Raw genomic sequence first — 19,596 nt, 5'->3', positions numbered from 1 at the left:
TGCATTGAAAACACTTTTTAGGGCTATCCAGAGTACTTTTAGATGTCTAAAAATGCATTCTAAGCGAAGATATAAAATTTGTGTCTGTTCGGTCATCTTAGGGCAACTTGATTCTTTTAGAAATTACTGAGCTCTTCAATATTTATTTACCAAAAATTTTTAGATCCAATTTTAAAACGTTAAAACGTTTTACAAAAGTGAGAATTTTTCTGATTCCTCTCGTTATCACATTTTCGAACTCAGAAATTTTAGGCTTCCTTTGTCCACGAAAAATAGCCTAACCTTGGAAATGAAATATAAAAAATTAAACTTCAGAAAATGGTAGCGAATCTATTAGATAAGAGCTTGTGGAAAATTCCTCAATGGTCAGGCGCGAATAATATGTAAAATCAAGGTGTATGAGCAGACTGTAACCTTAAAATAGGGCTGACAATTATAAACGCAACTAACAAGGTAAGACAGAAACACATGTGGCATTTGAACGCTGTTTCACCTGCATTTTTATTGTAATTTTAGCTTAAAATGAACACATATGTTATATACAACTTTCTGAAAAGCGCAAAAAGTGCACCGAATACCTAGCAAGCAAAAAAAACAAAAAACAAAAAAGGAAGAAAAGTTCTCTAAAATTCTTCTTCCCGTAAAATCATTGAAAGTCTCACTAGCAACAATTCAAAGCACTGACCAAGCATATCGATCCCTATTACCAGGTCTGGCAAGAAATTACCAGCAGAAAAGATTTAGTTAAAAGCAAACAATAAATTTTGAAAACAACTATCACTATAGTATGCTACATGCTAACGGCGCAACTTTATTTCATTATGGGAGGCAGGTTTCTGAAACTGCGTGAAGTGCGCATCTTATGTAAGCGACGTATCTTATCCGAGACACGTCGTTTTATTTTACTTTTATGTTTTCGTATAAATGGCCTTCAGTGTTTCACTACTGTATATTAATCAATTTAGGTACATTTTATAAACAATTATGGAACTATACTATTTAGTTGCTTAACACTTAAGACTAGCCTGGGCGCAGCAGACCTTACTTGGGTCATCCAGGCGGGTTTGGGTTGCGAGCACTAGAGCCCTTCTGAGTGCCCTAAATAACGCTTGTTACATGTTCAGGCTACAAATAAAACAATCAGCGGAGTCTTGAATGTGACAACTAGCGTTATCATGGTGACATCTTTAAAACGGAAATCTCCATAGTAGTTGCTTTGTCCCTTCGGTGTCTGTGGACAGGGCTCAACTGTACGGATTAGGCTTCTACTGGTTTGATTTTCATTTCAGCCCGCTTGGCGGAGTAATGATAACCTTTCCAGCGCAACCAGTTTACACCGTTGGCATAAGAGGAGTGATTCCCATTAAGATAGCGACCATTTAAGTTGGAGTGGTGACAGGCATTGTACCACCAGGCTCCCTCGAACCGAATGGCACAGCTCCCGTTAGCTTGGTCATTGTCTTGATCTTTGGTGGAGAATGACATTTTATGATGCACTGTAAGAGAGTCACCGGCAGTCCCTAAAATTATAAACACAAATCTCATTTCTTACCGTAGATTTTTATTAATGGTCCTAACTAACCTTTCTTTAGACGTTTCGGCGGGAAAATGAGAGAGTAGCGGCACTCCAAATAAGTAAAACGGGCATTTTTACCGTTACAAATAGGGCATTTAACCTCAACTATGTTACAGTCTACTTATCACACCCTTGTAAATAAACGTAAATAGGTGATACTTTCTAGTCTACACATTTGCTCCGGATACTGACCTGAATAAAATGCAAAATTAGGTGTCTCTCGATTTCTTCAGCAGAATCCCAGCCAAGTTACTGACTGGAGAGTTTTTTACTCCAGCCAGTTCCATTAGTTATCATCATTTCTATCATAATAGTTACACTTTAAACGGCTCACATCTAGAGCGTTCCACAGGACGAAATAACGTGTTTCCGTATTTTGTAAACTCGACGGAAATACGGGAAGTTTCTTATATCCGTCACGTTTTTGTAACAAACCAACCCCTTTTTGTTTTTTGCCCTGTCCGTTTAAATTAAAAAGAGATTAATTCCATTTAGCAAAGTTTTATTCACACAAAAAGAAATGTCAATAAGATTGGTTGATCGATTCAGAATAAATGGGGTTTGCACTAGCTAGCTTTTTCTCAGTCGTCGCCTTGGTAGCACCAGTTGACCAAGTGAACTCTTTTCAGCCACATGACCTCTAGTTGTATACCTCTCCATCTCACTTAATCCTCTTACTGATGTTTCGATTATATTCGGTTGAGTTACCCCATGACATAATTGTAAGCAGTTTACCAGCTTTCTGCGGATGGAGTAAGCTGGGACAGCTATTCAAAAAAGGTACCTGTAAAAGGCAAGACTTTTTAAGAATTTTGACTAAGTTTTAAGTAGCAAAACGAGATCAGATTGAGTCTCTTTGGGCGAAGATAAAGGCCACTGGCCTGCCGAACAACGAGCTAAGAAACTATATTATTTTACAGAGCCAGGATCGACTACTCCTTCGCCTTGTAAGGCTTTGTAAGTTTGGTTAAGATGTTTCGCACACTTTCTCCCTAGCATAATAAGAACAGGCTTCGTTATTTGCAGTCTTCTCCCGACACTTGCCACTTGATATGAGCGTTGATCAGAGGCTTGGAATCAGGAGCTGCTAAAGGCTTGCAAGAGACCATGTATTGTCTGTTGAGCATGGTCAGCAGAAAAATACAAGTTACAGTAACAAGTGCAATAACAAATGCTGTGATAACAGGGTTTTTTCCATTGAAAAACCTCGTCTTTCACTGTCAAAAGAGAATGTATAAAATCATTGTTCGGGGTGCAGAAGGAAATCATTGGCAAAAGGTAACGTCCATTGTATGAATTTTTTCTTATTAAGTCCTTGTTTGGCAGTCAAAAAAACCCAGACCAATTCGATATTTCAGTGAATGTAAGGTATAGTTACAAAAAATGAGTCAAAACAAAATGAGTCAATAGCTAGGCAACTCCCAACCGAGAGTCAGCGGTGTACTAAAAAAAGTCGTATTGCGTACACTTAAGTACAGGAACAAATTGTTACGCCAAAAATACAACTAAGTTCTTAAACGAGAGCAGGTCCTTCCCCTTAAAGCATTTTTTTGTCGGAAAACTGTTCCTGATCACCTCACAGCAGTACTGATCCCGATCCCACAACTAAGGATCCCAGATCCCGGGCCTGTGATCCCTGATCCCACCCCATTTTTTGCCTTTTATCCCTGATCCCATATAACTCGTTACGACCCTGAAGTTCGCCTATATCTGTCAAACAAAGCGAGTTGGAATAATCACGCGTGCTTATAGCAAGCTACTATGAACAAACTATTCTTACAACACTCTCGAAGAATCGCGTTAAAACAATGCAATCGCTGAAACGTGGTAGATCGGTAAAATTAAGAAACGTCTGAGTTAAAGATCGGGTACAGGAATACCGAACAACAGTTGCCAGTTTTTTAAATTAATTCTAAGGTTTTTAAATTTAATTCTTTAATTTAAGCGCCGTTGGTGGATAGCTAAGGATAATTTAGGGATAGTCGCTTTAGGGATAATCTATGACGTCACCCATTATTTTTAACCTAGGGAAAAATTACGTTCCTCCATACTAATTAAGTGCCTAGTCAGTGTCTTCCTGCATACTAATTCGGTATAGGTTTACTAATTAATGAGCGTCTCTCTACTACAATAGGCACAAAAGGCTTGCCTCGGCTTGCCCGTTAAGTAACTTGTGCCCGGTTTTCGGACCGTCTATTAAGATGAAAATAGGTGGAATAAGAGAAGCGATCACCTAGCAACGCGAGAAACGGCTTCCTATATCTTATTTAGCGCTAAAACTCAGATACCAAAGAATCCAAGAGAGATTGGAACAAAGATGGAAACACCCATTCTCGCCCTTGGAATATGCGAATTTCACTAAATTATTTTTACACCAATTAAACGCTTCAAATTTATCGGAAGTTGGTTTCTGGAGTGGTCCGCAAACTTTTATTCAGTGTTGTCAGATAGAATAGGGGGTTATTATGCTCTCTTGGTGTGTCGCAATAAGGCTCTGTCCACACTAAAGCGTTTTTGTTGTCAGCGAAAACACAGCGATCGATTCGCCTCCAAAGCTACCGTTTTGATGCCTTTTTGACTGTCCACACTAAAACGTCCTGCTTATTTCGAGCGAACTCGAACTGAAAACGTCCAAAAACGGTAAAATTGCACGTTGTGACGTAAGTTGAACCCTACGCGCATGCTACAAATGCTAGCCAACGTGGCAGGCGTTTTAAAGGGATGGGAAAGGGAGTTTTAGGCGCGAGAGAAACGCGCGTGGTCTCGCGCACTAATTCCCTTCCCTTCCCTTTCGAACGCCTGCCACGCAGGCTATACAAATGCACGTCCCTGCGATATTTTACGACCCACGTGGTACATATGACGTCATCGTTTTCATTTTGATGCGTTTTCGACCATCCACGCGATGCGATACTTTCAAAAGCGTTTTCCAATCGATGCGTTTTGGATGAAAACGCTCAGCGTATAGGTGTGGAAGGCAGGCCTTAACACAGCGAAATAAATACGTTTTCAAAAGAAAACAAATTATTTTGGACGAGGCGTTAATCGTGGTGGACCTGGTGGTGACGTTTCAAAGAATTGATTTAAATGTGCGGAATAAATTTCCGTTTAATCCAGCCTCTAAATATAACTTTAGTGAAAATCACATATCTCGGCCAGCGGGCTAAGATTGCCTCTCCGACCGATTATTCTCTCTTGTTGGAACATTATTCGAGAAATAATACTCGCATTCAATTTCTTTTGATAGAATGGTTTGCCCGAGAAATCGCAGCGTGTTTGTTGGCTTACAGATCGCGCCCATAAATCGTATAAACTTTAATTTAAAATTACTGCACTGGCCTTACGACAGCGTGGAACTTCATTATTATTTCTTTTTTAACTGTGGTGTTGCGTCTTACCAGCGTATTGTCCAATAAGTTCCAGCTTATACTTGCTGTGTTCATCACTAACACCAAATGAGTCGTATTCAGCGTAAGCTACTTGGCTGTCGAAGTCTTCCAGATCAACCCGAAGCTTGCTGTGTCCTTTTGTCAGGCGGTGTATCTTGTCCAATCCGAACCAAAACTCACCATTCAGATTTCCGAAACCGTGTTCGTAGTCATCCCAGCCACGGTAGAAATCTACCGAGCCGTCCAGTCTCTTTTGGAACACAGTCCACCCCCCACCGGCTGTTGCTTGGTCACAGTATACTTGAAAGGTTCCAGCATTGTCAGGGTCGATGGTATAAACACCGCTGTTTCGAACACCAGCTTCATACAGCTCAGCACAGTTTTTGTAGACTGAAAAATAATGAATTCCGAAGCGTCTTCATCACCATGTGTTTTCCCCTTATAGAGCGTTTTCACATGTCGTCACGGTGGCCATGTTGACGTTTAAAACAAATCCTGAGAGAGTTTAGTCTGCTACACAGCCGTTTTTAGTGTTGTCACGCAACGCTCCTCCCCACGGAGGGAAAGAGCGTTGCGTGACGACACTAAAAACGGCTGTGTAGCAGACTTGAGAGAGTTGAACTCTTTCTTAACAATTTCTTTTGTTTTCATAAATTTGCATATATGCTGGCCACGTGAGCGAAAACGCTCTATAGGTATGCCCCCCCCCCCCCCCCCCCCCAAAAAAAGAAAGAATAACAATAATAATAATAATAATGGTAATAGAACTGAGTAGAGTACAATTCAGGGAGAAATCGTGCGGGTAATTTCAAGTCGGCGTGCGCGTAGCACGCCTGAATTCTACGACGCGACATCCTATCACAACTAATTGTGTCAATGACAAAATGCGAGAATCTCAGTCTTGGAATATTATTTTATTAATTTAAGAGAAGGATTCCAAAGCATCTGAATAAAAGTCACTGGACCAGTTAGTTTCATCCATTTTTCTTTTCTTGGTCACTATTTTTCACTGATTTTGACCGGTTATCATGTGCTATGTAATTAAATTTTATTGGCTTAAATGGCATCTGCTACTTGATTTTTATTGGTTCTCTAACTGTCCAATTTTTTTTTGTCTGATTACAAGCTCCTGGTAATCGGACAGGTCACAGTTTTGGAGTTCAATTAGCAAAATTAAGTTATAAATATGGGCTGTTAAGAACCAATCAGATTCAAGCATTTTGTTATTGACACTTTAATAATAATAGCAATAATTAATAGAAAATGCGGAGGTCCAAACTTCGTTTACGAAACATTTGGTATTGGGGTGGTATTGAATTAGGAAAATTTAATGACTTTGGAGCATGAATGTCTTGTTGAGGAGGATTCCCAGTTGAAATTTCTTTCCGCTTCTTTGATTTTTAGTTCACCTTTGCTGGTCTCAGGAACGATCTGGTAGGATAAGAACCTCATCTACACTATAATTGACACTGCCTAAGAATAAAAGTTCCTTTTCCGGCCCGATTGTCAAAGCTAAGCTTTTGCCAAGTTGAAAATATAATGAGGTGAAAGACATTTTGCCGATGTTGACGATCATGTTGATGCAGATGATGGCGATAATGATAATGATAAGGACGATGTTAATGATGATGATGATGATGATGATGATGATGATGATGATGATGATGATGATGATGATGATGATGATGGTGATGATGATGATGATGATGATGATGACCATATTTTCTCAGAAAAAAAATTGAAATGAATCCATTGAAAAATCGAACTAATGGAGCCATTTACATACATGGTCATGTGTGTGGATATTTGAACACGTTGACAAACACTTTTGGTCTCCATTTGTCTTTGTCTTTGCGTCTATGATATGTTGAGGTCAGGCCAGTTTATTTTATCAGTGCTTAACTTTTCGTTTTCATTTTTTTAATTGTTAACCATGCATGGTAATGTAAAATGATCCATGACAAATCAACTTTATCTTGATAAAGTGGGGGAATGCATGAAAGTAAGAATGGAGTAAAAGAGAATACAATTACAGAAACAAAACTTAGTCAATCAGCCAAAGGAGAGAGAACCTGGGAACGAGATTGTTGCCTATTGAGTGTACATTACCTTCATCGCATAGATCTCCCTTAAAACCCTCGGGACAGAAACATCTGTATCCTTTATTTGTAAACCCGACTTGGCACAGAAAGTACTTTCCAGGGCAACGGCTACGATGACAAAAGTTCTGGAAAACAGTTAAAAAACGACCATGACACAGAATTAATATGTTAATTTCGGGATTCAATATATCAAAATTCATACTTGGCTCCCAGCAGGCTTGGGGGAATAAAATAAAAGAAATTTATTATTCACAGTGTATTCATTGCTGAGCCTCAAGATAATTTCTTTAATTTGTTTTCTTCCCCCAAGCCTCGGAGCCATGTATGAAGTTTGATATATCGGAATTGGTCTATTGACACATCTGTATGAATTTTTTAAACATTAACTGGTCCTGATATCATTCAATACTTCATGAAACCTCCGGCTGCACTTTTCAAGGAAATAGGAAACCATTTAAGCCGAGGTTTTGAATCAGTGCGAGAGTTTTAAGTTTACCCCCAGGTAATTGAAACTGGTGTTTTCCTAGTTATCTAGTTAAAAGCTTCTTACGTAAATTGACACTCAGCACAAATTTTGGATATTTTTTTCTAAATGAGTTACATAAAGGTAAGAGAAACAGCGTTGCTCAGCCCATTCCTCATATAAAGTCTGCATGAAAAATAAGTGTTAATGTATATAAAGGTGACTGTAATACAGATAACACACTCGCTATACAAACATTTACTGAATGGTCAACTTAACTCATTCTCTTCATCTTTTATTACCGCGAAGTGCCTTACCTCAACAGCGAAGTGTATGTAACCTTTCTTTTCTTCCAAACCAGTTTGTGTTTCGCTTTCATCGGTGAAATTTTTCAACTCGCATGTTCGTGTTCCCTCAACTTCAGGCCCCACGTTGATGGATACGCAGTTTGGCTCCAAAAAGCACTTCACCCGGCAGCTTCCCTCGTTTCGGACCATCTCAGTCCTTATCACGTGACCAGGAAGAACTTTGTCGTTTATCGGTTCCTCGAAATTGATGATGCGGTTATATTCTGTCATTAAAACCGCAGAAATAATGAAAATTTGTTTTGTACTTAAAAGAACTGATGTTTTACCAGCAGAAGATCTGTTGGTAATGAAATTCCGAGACACTCGCTTCGTAAAGGGTTTTAATAAGTTTGATTGAATAATGCTAAATAAAGTGTAAGGTAATAATTTATAATTTAAAATTTTAGCAAATCTAGAAGTAAAACGGTTTTTAATAGAAAAATGCAAATTTTGGTAAGAGAACTGGCTGTCAAAACTTTGTTGCCAAGGTAAAGTCAATCTTGACGTACACGGTTTTGAAGTTATTCAACTTTAAAGTTAAGGGGGCGCCTCAAAGCACCCAGTCAGTCTGAAGAGAGGTAACATTAATACGCGATTCAAGTTACACAATGATAGTTGTTATTAGCAATCCGACATTCGACTCCTTGCCGTATTTCTTTCACGAGTGAATACTAGAAAGTCATGCAAGTATCAGAAAACGGTTTTAGTCCCTAAAACACAAGACAGTCATGCGACAATTGATTTTTCTCCGTTATTTAACAAATTTTCCCCTGGTTTCCTCCTTGTAAATAAGAGTGAGTCTATTCTAGAATAAAATAAGTTATCAAACAATTGAACACACCTAAATTCGAAATGCGACTGACCTCTGACTGAGTTATAACTTGGATCCTTTTATAAGCCTCAAATGTCACCATTGAAAGAACAAAATGAGCTGTTACTAAAAAAATACTGTTGTTTCTTTTTTCTTTAAATAGATTTCCTCTATTAGAAAAGGAAGCTGAACAGGGGCACCCAACGACAATTTTCGGAAAAATATCTGTTCGGAAGACGTTTTGAGATCTAGAATTTTCGGAACATTTGTTGTAAAATTTCTTGCTTGCCTGCTTCTCCTAGAATTTTCGAACATCTAAAAAATGATTTAATTGCCTATTTTTAACGGATTTTTACCCCAAAAAGGTTACCTAGAATTTTCGGGAGCCTTTTTTCTGGCTGAAATTTTCGAAAAGGTAAGTTTTGATCCCTATAATTTTCGGATCACTAGATTTTCAGCTAGGAAATCCGAACAGATGAAAAATTTTTAGAGGATAAAAATATGCCTTTATCTACCAATTAAATACCAAAATACGTTTAACAATACTATGTTTAAGTGGTTTTGAACTATATTCTCGTTGGGTGCCCCTGGCTGAACTGTAAACACATTTTTTTTCTTTTAAATATATTTTTTCTGTTGAAAACGGAAGCTAGACTGTAGAGACACATTTATTTAATTGTTTTCAGATTTCTCAACGAAATCCTTGCCAGTGTAAAATTAAGCTGTTTTTAGGCCTTCAGTTCTTGGTTATGTGAGCCTTTAGTGATCGACACATAACTTAGCTTCTTGCTTCAACTACGTTGCTAAGGCCGTCAATCTGAATAACTTTGCATCCCATACAATATCCATTTTTCTGAGCTGTTATTGAGATAGCCATTGCAGTCTATTCGTGAATATTGAACTCATCAACTCCAATTTTAACTACAGACTGAGTTCTACTATTTCCTTTTGACTCAATCTATTGTTAACTCGCATGCAACACTTACCAGAAGCTGCCGTACCGATTCCAAGCATATTCCACGCGAGACATCGGATGCTGTAATATAAGTCATGCATTGTCAAGCCGGTTTGCGCTAGCTTGAATCGCTATTTTCGATTCCCGTTCAGCAACAAGTATGCTGGTCAGGCCTGACTCACTGCGTTTGCACAAATAGTTCCCAGTTGTTTTCTTACCTACCGAGTGTTTTTACTGATTGTTGTTTACAATTGTTCGCCTTTTTGGTTCCAGTCAGTCTTTAATTAATTCTTTTTCCAATTCATTATTAAGTTTATTAAAAGAGGAGGCTATTTTAAACTACTTGAATTGAAATGAATAATTATCTTAAGTATTTAATAGGTGCCTTTTATTTATTCACAATGTGACTTGTATATTCACTGTAAATAGGTCGGCCAAAAAAATAATAAAAAATAAAGAATACAATTAGAAGCGATTTTAATATTCGTGCTAGTGTTACAGTAGTTATCCAGCAAGCCTTTTATTTCTCCTCTATGTATTTTCAACAAATGTTTGATTAGATTCAGAAATTAATATCCGTTTCTGAAGATACCTGCTCATTGTGTTTGGAGAACCGAACGAACATTTTTCCAAAACTTTAAAAACACAAAAAGTGGTAAGGATGAACATTGCAAACTTACGCAATCGTTATAAACTAAACGTAAACTGATTAGCAATTGCTTAAAATTTATAAAGAGTTTAGGCCGGCAGCAGTTTTAATGTGTGGTTCAATTTGATCTTTGGTTTAAATTTATTTACTATCAGCATACCTTTATAAAAATGGAAATAAGATTTAAACCAAGGAAAAAGTATCAAGCAGAATAGTGAAAAACTATTGATTAGCTTTTGGTTAATATATATTTACATTACTGCTGTTTGTTTTCATTATGTCGATTAGATGACGTCAGCGCAGACATTGCACCTTCTTAACATGAACAGCACGAAGCAGACGACGATCGAATAGTATCCCATGATGCACCTCGATTCATGTTATATTATCACTGCGTACGTGACACATCATGATCAGTAATCTTCAGCACGCGCGAAGTGAACATCGATCGCAGTGCTCGATGTGGATGGTTTCCAAACATGTTTTGGTTCAGCAGTTTCTGCTTTTGAGATCATCGAGTTGGATTATATTCACTGTGCTTTAAAGGAGAATTTCAGCGTTGCTTTGACTGAGAAGGGTTTTACATGTATTTCACTGATCTGTCGAGAACTACTTGTGCCGCGCTCAGTCGCACTGTAAACACAAATTATAAGACTCGCAATCGATAAGCTTCGCTAGGTTCACTAGGAGAACACAGGCCAGAGGAGAAACAAAACTATGACTGATCTATAAAGTGGTTCCAACAAAACATCCGCTACGCTGTGAAGCTAATTACCAAAGGAGAATTTATTACAGCATCGCGCTCAAAGGAGCTGAAGTTTACAATGGCAGTTACAATACAAATAAAATTTAACCTATTGATGCGACAAACAATTCTCTGAAGCACAGTCTACCCGGTACTGACTCAAGCAATCTTCAAGGAAATTTCCTGGCCAGAATACTGATCTGTTCTTTTGAATAAATAAAGTTTCTGATTTTTGTTTTCAAATTCTGAGCAGGCTTCAGTTTACGATGTGCCGGCTTGCATGCTGCGTGGTACCTTCCTTTGGGTTCTTTTCACACTGAAACGCACCATTATACACCGCTCCTTCTTCGAATTAAAATAATTATAGTCAAATTCCTTTTAAAAATAACCTCTTTGAAAATACAAAGTGATTGCTTCGGCATAAAGCGCTCTCAAAAGCGCCCAACAGATTGTAGCCTTCATCAGGCTTTAAACATATATTATGACACATGGCGTTGAAATGTGATAAAAGATTCGAAATTTCAGCCATCTTTGGTCGACAAAAAAGTCTTCAAAATGTGGGTACTTCTGGGTACTTCTTGGCCTGTACAATATTCAGGACTTCATTTTGCTGGCGTGAGGTCCACATTTGGAAGATTTCAACATATATTCCAAAAAATCTTGAATATTCATGACCTGGTTGTGGGTCACTGAGCACTTTGTGATGGGAAGACTAATTGAAACCGTGAAAATAAATGTTTCTAAGTGGAAACTTCGCTCTTAAGCCATTGCAAATCGGAGAAATCATGTCAAATAACGAAATAATGTACTTTTTTACTTTTACTGGAAATCGAGTGAGAAAAAAGCCGACGAGAAAACGACCTTATTTCAAGACGGAATCTGCTATGACTGCGATATTGCGTGATGCTTCTGGAAAAATGCATCATGGGATACTATTCGATCCTCCTCTGAGCACGAAGCGTAAGTGGAAATTTAAGACGGCTTGAGAAACGCATATTATTTATGACGTTAAGTCTGTGTTTTCTTGTTTTTTTTTTTTTTTTTTCATTTTTTCTGCAAGTGTACAAAAAAGTTCATAATATTACTCGTTTATTAGAAAAGAAAAATTAACATTTTGTGATAATAGGAAATGCAAATATCAGCGTGAATGGGTCTATGATACACCCCTTTGCTGTACGAGGTGGATCATTTAATTTATTAAACCCTGTGCAAACCGAGGCAACATTGTTGGGCAACAAATCCCAACATTGTACTTTGTTATTACATGTTGCGTCCCTTTGCACACCCTGTTGAATGTTTACGCATGTTGTTGCGTGTTGTTGGGAGTTGTTGCCCAAAGTTTGAAACCGGTCAAACTTTTAGATGCGCAAAGCTTACTTATAGCAAATCCGCAGTCACTGGCGTAGCGTGTGTTTTAAAGGGGTCGGAAATGAAGACGTCCGCCGAACACGGTGACTTCAAAGTTTCTCTCGTGATGGCAAAATCTCCGTTGATTGTTAAGTTAATATCTACAGATCTAACCCAACTTAACCTATAAGTCCCACTGAAAAATTCGTATTCGTAACATACTGAGGTTGTATGTAACTCCAGGCTCACGGTTCAGGTGGCGGTTGGTCATCGGCGCGCCGGACAAAATTTTTCAGTTTTAAGCTTTCATGACAAATTGCGACCCTACAAGATCTTTTTGTGCATATAATAGCTGGAATAATTGCAAAGAAGATCTTTGCAGCAAATGAGAAGGTTAAGTGATGTTAGCGAAGAAAAAGCCTGAAAATGAAAAACAGCTTAATCTGTTTCCCTCACCTTCAACGCGAGCAGTTGCTACGTAGTTTAGCCAACCTCCCCAGACGACACAAACCAACAAGAGCGCTAACACTGCTAAACGACTTGCCATACTGAAGGTCTTGGCCGGGAATTAACCGCTCCCGATTGCGATCGGAAAGTTATTATGGAAAAGCAGAAAAAGTCACCCGCGGGCTTAGTCATCAGTTAAACATCTTTACGTCTTTATTAGATAGTTAATTATTATTATTCACTAGGCACCCAACGACTGTTTTCTTTAAAATATCTGTTCCGAGAAGCAAATATTACCGAGAATTTTCTCTTACTTCATGACGGCTAAAAATTTCTAGATGACCTTTCCATTCATGTACAATTTTCAAAGCTTGTCTAGTAAATTCCCTACGATTTTCTGAAGTTTAATTTGCGCGTTAGGCTATTTTTCATAGAATTCAAAAATGTGGTAGAGAGAGGAATTAGAAAATGTCTCACTTTCGTAATACGTCAAATTTCATCTAAATTTTCGGGAAAATAATATTCAAGCCCTTGTAATTTCGAAAAGACTCAAGTTCCCCTAGGATGACCGAATAGATACAGATTTTACAGCGCCGCTTAGAATGCATTTCTAGATATCTAAAAGTACTCTGGATAGCTTAAAAAGTGTTTTCAATGTATTTAGGACGAAATCGTCGTTGGGTGCCCCTGATTATTAGCATACTTTATGTCTTTAGAATTATTCAAGTCAGCTGCAACTGTAGGATTCCCTTAGAATAAATATGATAAATCTACAGATAAATGTACTAAGCTTATCGCTTTTTATTCATTTTATCATTTTTTTCAATTTATTAATTAACCCTTTTGTGCACTGCAGTATACATGGATTTTCGTATTTTCGTATTATATAGTGAAAATGTGATGTTGCAATTTTTGAAAAGAGTATTTTATAAATAAATTCAAGAACGATTTTCCGTTTTCAATGCCCGATTAGAATGAAGTAATATTAAATAATTTAGTAACGTCTGAGTTCACGCAGATAAAAAGAATCACTCGTGGATTTTTAAAAAGGAATTAAGTTGTCTTTTCGACATCCTTTTCTTCAAATTAGTTTGCTAACGAGAAGGTCAGTGGGATGATGAAGTAATAAAACATTTACACGGTAGGGCCTCTCGAACTTCCTAGTTACTCACGGTTTAAACATTAACTTTGTTTATTCACTGTAATAGTTAATGAAAACAGCTGGCCTGTAATTTAAAACGGATCTTTTAACTCTGTTGATTGAAATTTAAGGTAAAGGTTGCTTTTCCTGAAAAGTTTTTTTTTAGAAAAAAATACTATTAACCATTTTAGCTTGTTTTGGAGATTTTGTAATAGTTGCTCAAATTTGGTGAAAATGACTAGTTTGAACTCAAACGTAGATACCAGTCATTTGTACCCCCACAGGCACCAAATATAATGACTGCAAATGCTAAACCTTGTACATAATAGCGAACAACAATAGCGCTTGGCATGAGTATGACGTCCATTAAAGCATAAAATTAGTATTCAATGAAGTCTAGGGCAAATTGCATTGGTGTATAAGGTTTATAAGTTTGGTCTTTCTGTGAAAATAGACACAACAAATATATTAATTGTTGTATTTTCTGAGTACGTGTTAAAACTCATTCTCTGCATGTCTTCTTCATTTATTTTCTTGCTCAATGTTAAACAACCAAAATACAACGACAAAAGCTGAGAGAATCGCTTAAAAAACTCCATGAACTCGACTAAAACGCGAATGAAAATTCAGTTGAGTTTTCTTATCAGAACGACAAATTTTGTGTTAATTAAACGGAAACGTTCCTTACAGCATGTTTACTTATATTGTGCCCATTTTCGAAAATCTTTATTATTCCACATTTCTTAAATCAACTAGAGTTTTTTGTTCGTTTTACAATGCTTAGCGTGAGACGGAAAAGGCTGGCACTGTCATAAATCTGATGCTTCAGGCGACCGAGCAAAGGCGGCTCACTTTTTTGTCAATTTGCCGGAGCTTATACCGGTTTACTTCTTTAAAATTTTGGCTTTCCCATACAAGCTGAAGACAGGTGCTTAATTATTTCGCTGAGGAGGTTTCTCCAGCTGCTAATTAATAAACTGTTGCTAAACTGGCACTAATTTTTAACAACACTGGACGGAGTATGGTGGCCCATAGCTATCACTCGAAATTTGCCAAAGATTTTACAAAAAAACCTTCTAAAATGAACACATATTTTAATAAAAACGTAAAACAAAACTGAGATAAGTAATACTTAGATCAAACGTTTATTCACTGAAAATCAAAAATAAAATAAAAATAAAATGAAAAAAAGTAAACTTAAATTGAAAATCGAAAATAAAATAAAAATAACATTTAAAAATAAACTGAAATGCCATTGTATGTCCAATGTATGTCCATTACATACAGTTTTTACGCTGCTTCGCAATTCGTAACCACGTACAGCCCATGCAAGGGAATCCAAGACAGTCTTGGATTCTGGATTCCACGTCGTGGATTCCAGATTCCAAGGTGGTGGATTTCAGTATTTGTCGGTGGAACTTGGATCTGGATTGCAATTGTCGGTGGGATTCCGGATTCCTTGAGCTGTATTCCGGATTCCAAAGCCCAGGATATGGGATTCCACAAGAAAATTTTCCCAGATTGTAGATCCCAAAAGCAAAACTTTCTTGGATTCCGGAATCCGGATTTCGTTACATCAGACGACCTCTAGCCTGTTCCTGGCGTTCACATCATGTGGAGTGTGGCCCGAGATCAGAGAGCGGGAAACAATAGCTAAAGAGGAGAAACTAAGGGAGAGGGAGAGCTCTCACTCCCTTCAACATCCTCCCGCTGTTTTTTCTGCTCACATCTCTTCGGTTCCGTCTTAAATCTAAACGCCAGTAAAACAGTCTATGACTCCCTTGTGAAAACATTTGCGCGCACTGACGATCCCGCTGGGCCAGCTATGCAGGCTACCCCAGCAAGAACAACCGGTCTTTCACAACCGCCAAAAACAACAAAAAAAACACTTCGAACCGAATTTGTCCCTTGAGATTAAAAAAAAAACTAATTGCCATGAATGAAAAATGAAAATATTCAATAAAAATATTCAAGAGAGGGTAATGAAAGGAAATCAATCAAGTGATTCAAATCATTGGTAAATCGGACAAGTGATTCAGCTTGCAGTAAATTACTGTATAAGGAAAGCTGCAGGGACCTTAAGATACACCATTTCAGTCTCTACAGGCGCGGGTAAGCGAACTTGTTTGTCACACAGTAGGCAATCATGATTATCAATGAGTGCCGATAACACCGTTCTACGCAGTAGCCTTTCCGTTTCGCCCGTTAAGAAACAATCAGCCAGTATTCTTTGCTGCGGGTACGGGTAAGCTACCCGTACCGTACCCGTACACGGAAAAAGTGTACTTTACATGATCAAATAGACGCCCATGGCGTTTGAGTAATCTTAGGGGTCCAAAAGAGGGCTTTCAATAGATAGGAAGCGTTAAAAGAGAGAGTCGTTTATTTTCATTTTTGGAACCCCAAAACTAATGATGAGCGTTAATTTTGTAAACAGTGGAATATCCAGTCAATCAATTGATACATCTTGGCCGTCTAGAGATTCAGAGATCCATATTCGCTACTTCGATGTCAGAATCCTAGCTCAGGCTCGTTGTGTAGTCATCGTTAGTCTATCCTTACGTATACATTGAATTGATATTAAACGAGATGAAATGAGAAAACCCTTGTTGATCGAGTAAGAAACAGTATATTAAATGATCTTGCTCCTTTTTACTTTTCCCTAGAATTCTGAAATAACTGTCGTGGAGGTCGTCTATCAGTTAAAGGGCGTTTTTTAGACGAGAGACGTTATTTTGAGAGGAGGGGAGGGGTCAATTATATAATTTACGGTATGTTAAGATCTCTTATATAAAAGTACCGCACCACTGTGCTAAAAATGCATGTGTTACCAAAAATTGTAAAAAAAACCCTGGAGATTAAATGCAGTCGTATTCATACATTCAAGAATTTGATTGGCTAAAATCGATCTTCACCGCGGTCTAGATTTTCCCATCTAGACCGCCATCTAGACCGATCTTGTTGTAACAGTTGTCCTCAAAATTTTACAAACAAAGTATATGAAAAAATTGGCTTGTTCCTGTTAATAATACAAAATGGAAGAATCAGTGGACCTTCACGAGGAAGCAGGTAAAGGAAACGAGCAAACGTTGGGAAATATGAGTCTTGCCGAGGAAGCTACGAGCAAAGATGAAGTCGAAATTGAGAAATTTTTGCTGGAGCAGAAATAAAAAAACACGCAATACAAGACTAAAAGCGATTTAAACGCATGGAAGAAATTTTGTGAGTCACTGAAAGAGTCTCGAGCAATTGAAACATACCTGCCCATGAGCTCGACCTTCTTTGGACAGTGTCCAAATTTTTCATCTCCGTTCGTAAACAAAATGGCAATGAGCACGAGCCGAGTACAAAGACGCGTTTGCTGCAGCCAAACTCGATGACACAAACAAGAAGAAGGTTTCTTATCTCTCCGTTAGAAAAACCAGTGTTGGACCGGACTTCTCGAAGCAGACGTTCAGCCAAACTTCGTTGCACAGCTAAGCGGTCACAAAAATTTGAAAAGCCTCGACAGCTACCATTCAGCATCTCTAAAGCGACAGCGAGAAATGTCTGCTATCCTGAATCGTGAGCCAGGTACACCCGCTCAGTCCGAAGAAAACCAAGTCAGTAGCTCCACTACAACACAGCAAAATGTCTCCACAGTCCAACAAATCCAGCCTCGGGCAATTTTTGCCGGAGCGCATAATGGCAAGTTCGAAGGCTGCACATTTAACATCAACGTTTTCTGTGGTGAGCAGTCGAAGATCGCAAGGCTGAATGAGAACTAATCGCTCAGCGATCGAGGCACAAACCGGCATTACTTACATTGCACTTGCACTTTTGGTCACTTTTCATAAATTGTTGTTACAATCACAAGCTTTTTCATTGAGCCCGTATGAAAAATTTGTCTTCATTCATTGACGAAGTTTGTACAAAGCTGGATTTGAACAGTTATTTTTGTCCTGTCTGGACTGGAGACCAGTGACAGAAGAAAGCCAGCTAAATACTTGAGCCCGCGCAGGGAAGCAAATAAAATTATTTATGTTTTTGTTCCTTTGCTTTCTTGTTTGGCCATATAATAAACATCTTATTAACCGAGCTAGGTCGGTCTGTATGGGAGAATCTTGACCTCAGTCGCTGGTACAGACCTCACTGCGTTCGGTCTATACTAGCGACCTCGGTCAAGATTCTCCGATACAGACCTCCCGCTCGGTTAATAAGAGCTAAATACAGGTAATTTATCCAGGGAAAAATGCGCGTCTTAACTAAGACGTGAACTGAACAGTGTCTTACATAAGACGCGAACAGCTCGTATAAGTGTTTCGCGTCTGATTCAAGCCTTATTTCTAGGCACGCACACATTTCTGTGTGAATGCTGCCAATCCAACAAGGTGAGTGTTAAAATAACGCCAGCCTACCACACAATCGCGTCTTATATGACACGCGATTAGGAGGTAATCGGCTCCTAAAGTGGAGATAATTTATAGCAGATTTTGTTTGATTATCTAAGCACAGGTTGTACGAGCTGTTTTTTCAATAAAATAAATCAATAATAATGATCATTCGAGGTACGAGAACGCAACCCCTTATTTGTGTTGGGTGTTCTGTACATTATTGGGTGTCCTGTGCAATTAATAAGGAAGGTTTTTCCGAGATTGCATTCCTCGTCGTCGACACACATTTGTCTCGCTTTGAGGCGCTTGCTTACGTTCTGCCTTACTTTGAGGCGCTAACTCATCTGGTGATTCGTGTGTCCTCGGCGTTCATCTTTCAAACGTTTGCTGAGGTCTGCTATTCTGTCTTCGTAAATCGTTCATCTTTTAAAAGTGTGCTGAATCTTCGCATGATCATCGTAAAGCGTATATATTTAAGAGTTTGCTGAAGGTCTACTATCGATCTGTGTTTAATGAATCTTCCAAAGCCTTCATCTTTCAAAAGTGTGCTGAAAGTGTGCTGAGTAAAATTTTACTTTGGACCGGATCAACTCGGACTGCCAGTCCGGGTCGGATCAACACGGATCGACTCGGATCGGATAAAAAAAAATCAACTAAGACCATAAAAAGAAAAATATTAAAAATCTATGAGACTATAACCCCTCACGTGAAACTTACACAAAGCACAGCGTTGGAGCAAAAGCGTTTTGACCTCCGATCGTTGTCGCCCGCACAGCCCTAACCTTTGGTTATTACTAGTAATAATAATAAACGCCTTAGCTAATAGGTAACGTCTAATTTGAGACAACATGTGTCACTTTATACGGGCAGTTTGCGTCTTATGTAAGTGACGCATCTTATCCGAAACGCGCCGTATAAATGGCCTTCAGTGTTTCACTACTGTACAATAATCAATTAAGATACAGATTATAAACAATTGTGGAACTACGTACTATTTGGTTGCTTAACACTAAGACTAACCTGGGCGCAACAGACGTTATTTGGGTCATCCAGGCGGGTTTTGGGTTGCGAGCACCAGAGCCCTTCTGAGCGCCCTCAATAACGCTTGTTGCATGTTCAGGCTACATAAAACTATCAGCGGAGTCTTAAATGTGACGACTGGTGTTATCGTGGTGACCTCTTTAAAACGGAAATCTCCGTACTAGTTGCTTTGTCCCTTCAGTGTCTGTATACAGGGCTCAACTGTCCGGA

The 19,596-nt window shown here is 38.4% G+C and overlaps 1 protein-coding gene across 1 annotated transcript; it reads right to left on the bottom strand.

Annotated features, from left to right (window-relative positions):
- Nucleotides 1-1,257: 1,257 nt before the first annotated feature.
- On the bottom strand, nt 1,258-8,203 carry LOC140925623 (microfibril-associated glycoprotein 4-like). Its single transcript, XM_073375537.1, has 4 exons — nt 7,848-8,203; nt 7,075-7,192; nt 4,975-5,355; nt 1,258-1,520 (listed from the first exon to the last, which is right to left on the bottom strand). The coding sequence occupies exons 1-4, from the start codon at nt 8,106-8,108 to the stop codon at nt 1,258-1,260; spliced, it is 1,023 nt and encodes a 340-aa protein (XP_073231638.1). The 5' UTR covers nt 8,109-8,203.
- Between the last annotated feature and the right edge of the window lie 11,393 nt (nt 8,204-19,596).

The sequence above is a fragment of the Porites lutea genome, chromosome 2 (genome assembly GCF_958299795.1).
Source record: "Porites lutea chromosome 2, jaPorLute2.1, whole genome shotgun sequence".
In the NCBI taxonomy this organism is placed as follows: domain Eukaryota; kingdom Metazoa; phylum Cnidaria; class Anthozoa; order Scleractinia; family Poritidae; genus Porites; species Porites lutea.
The sequence above is the reverse complement of the archived record's forward strand: the minus strand, read 5'-3'. Positions and strand labels throughout refer to the sequence as shown.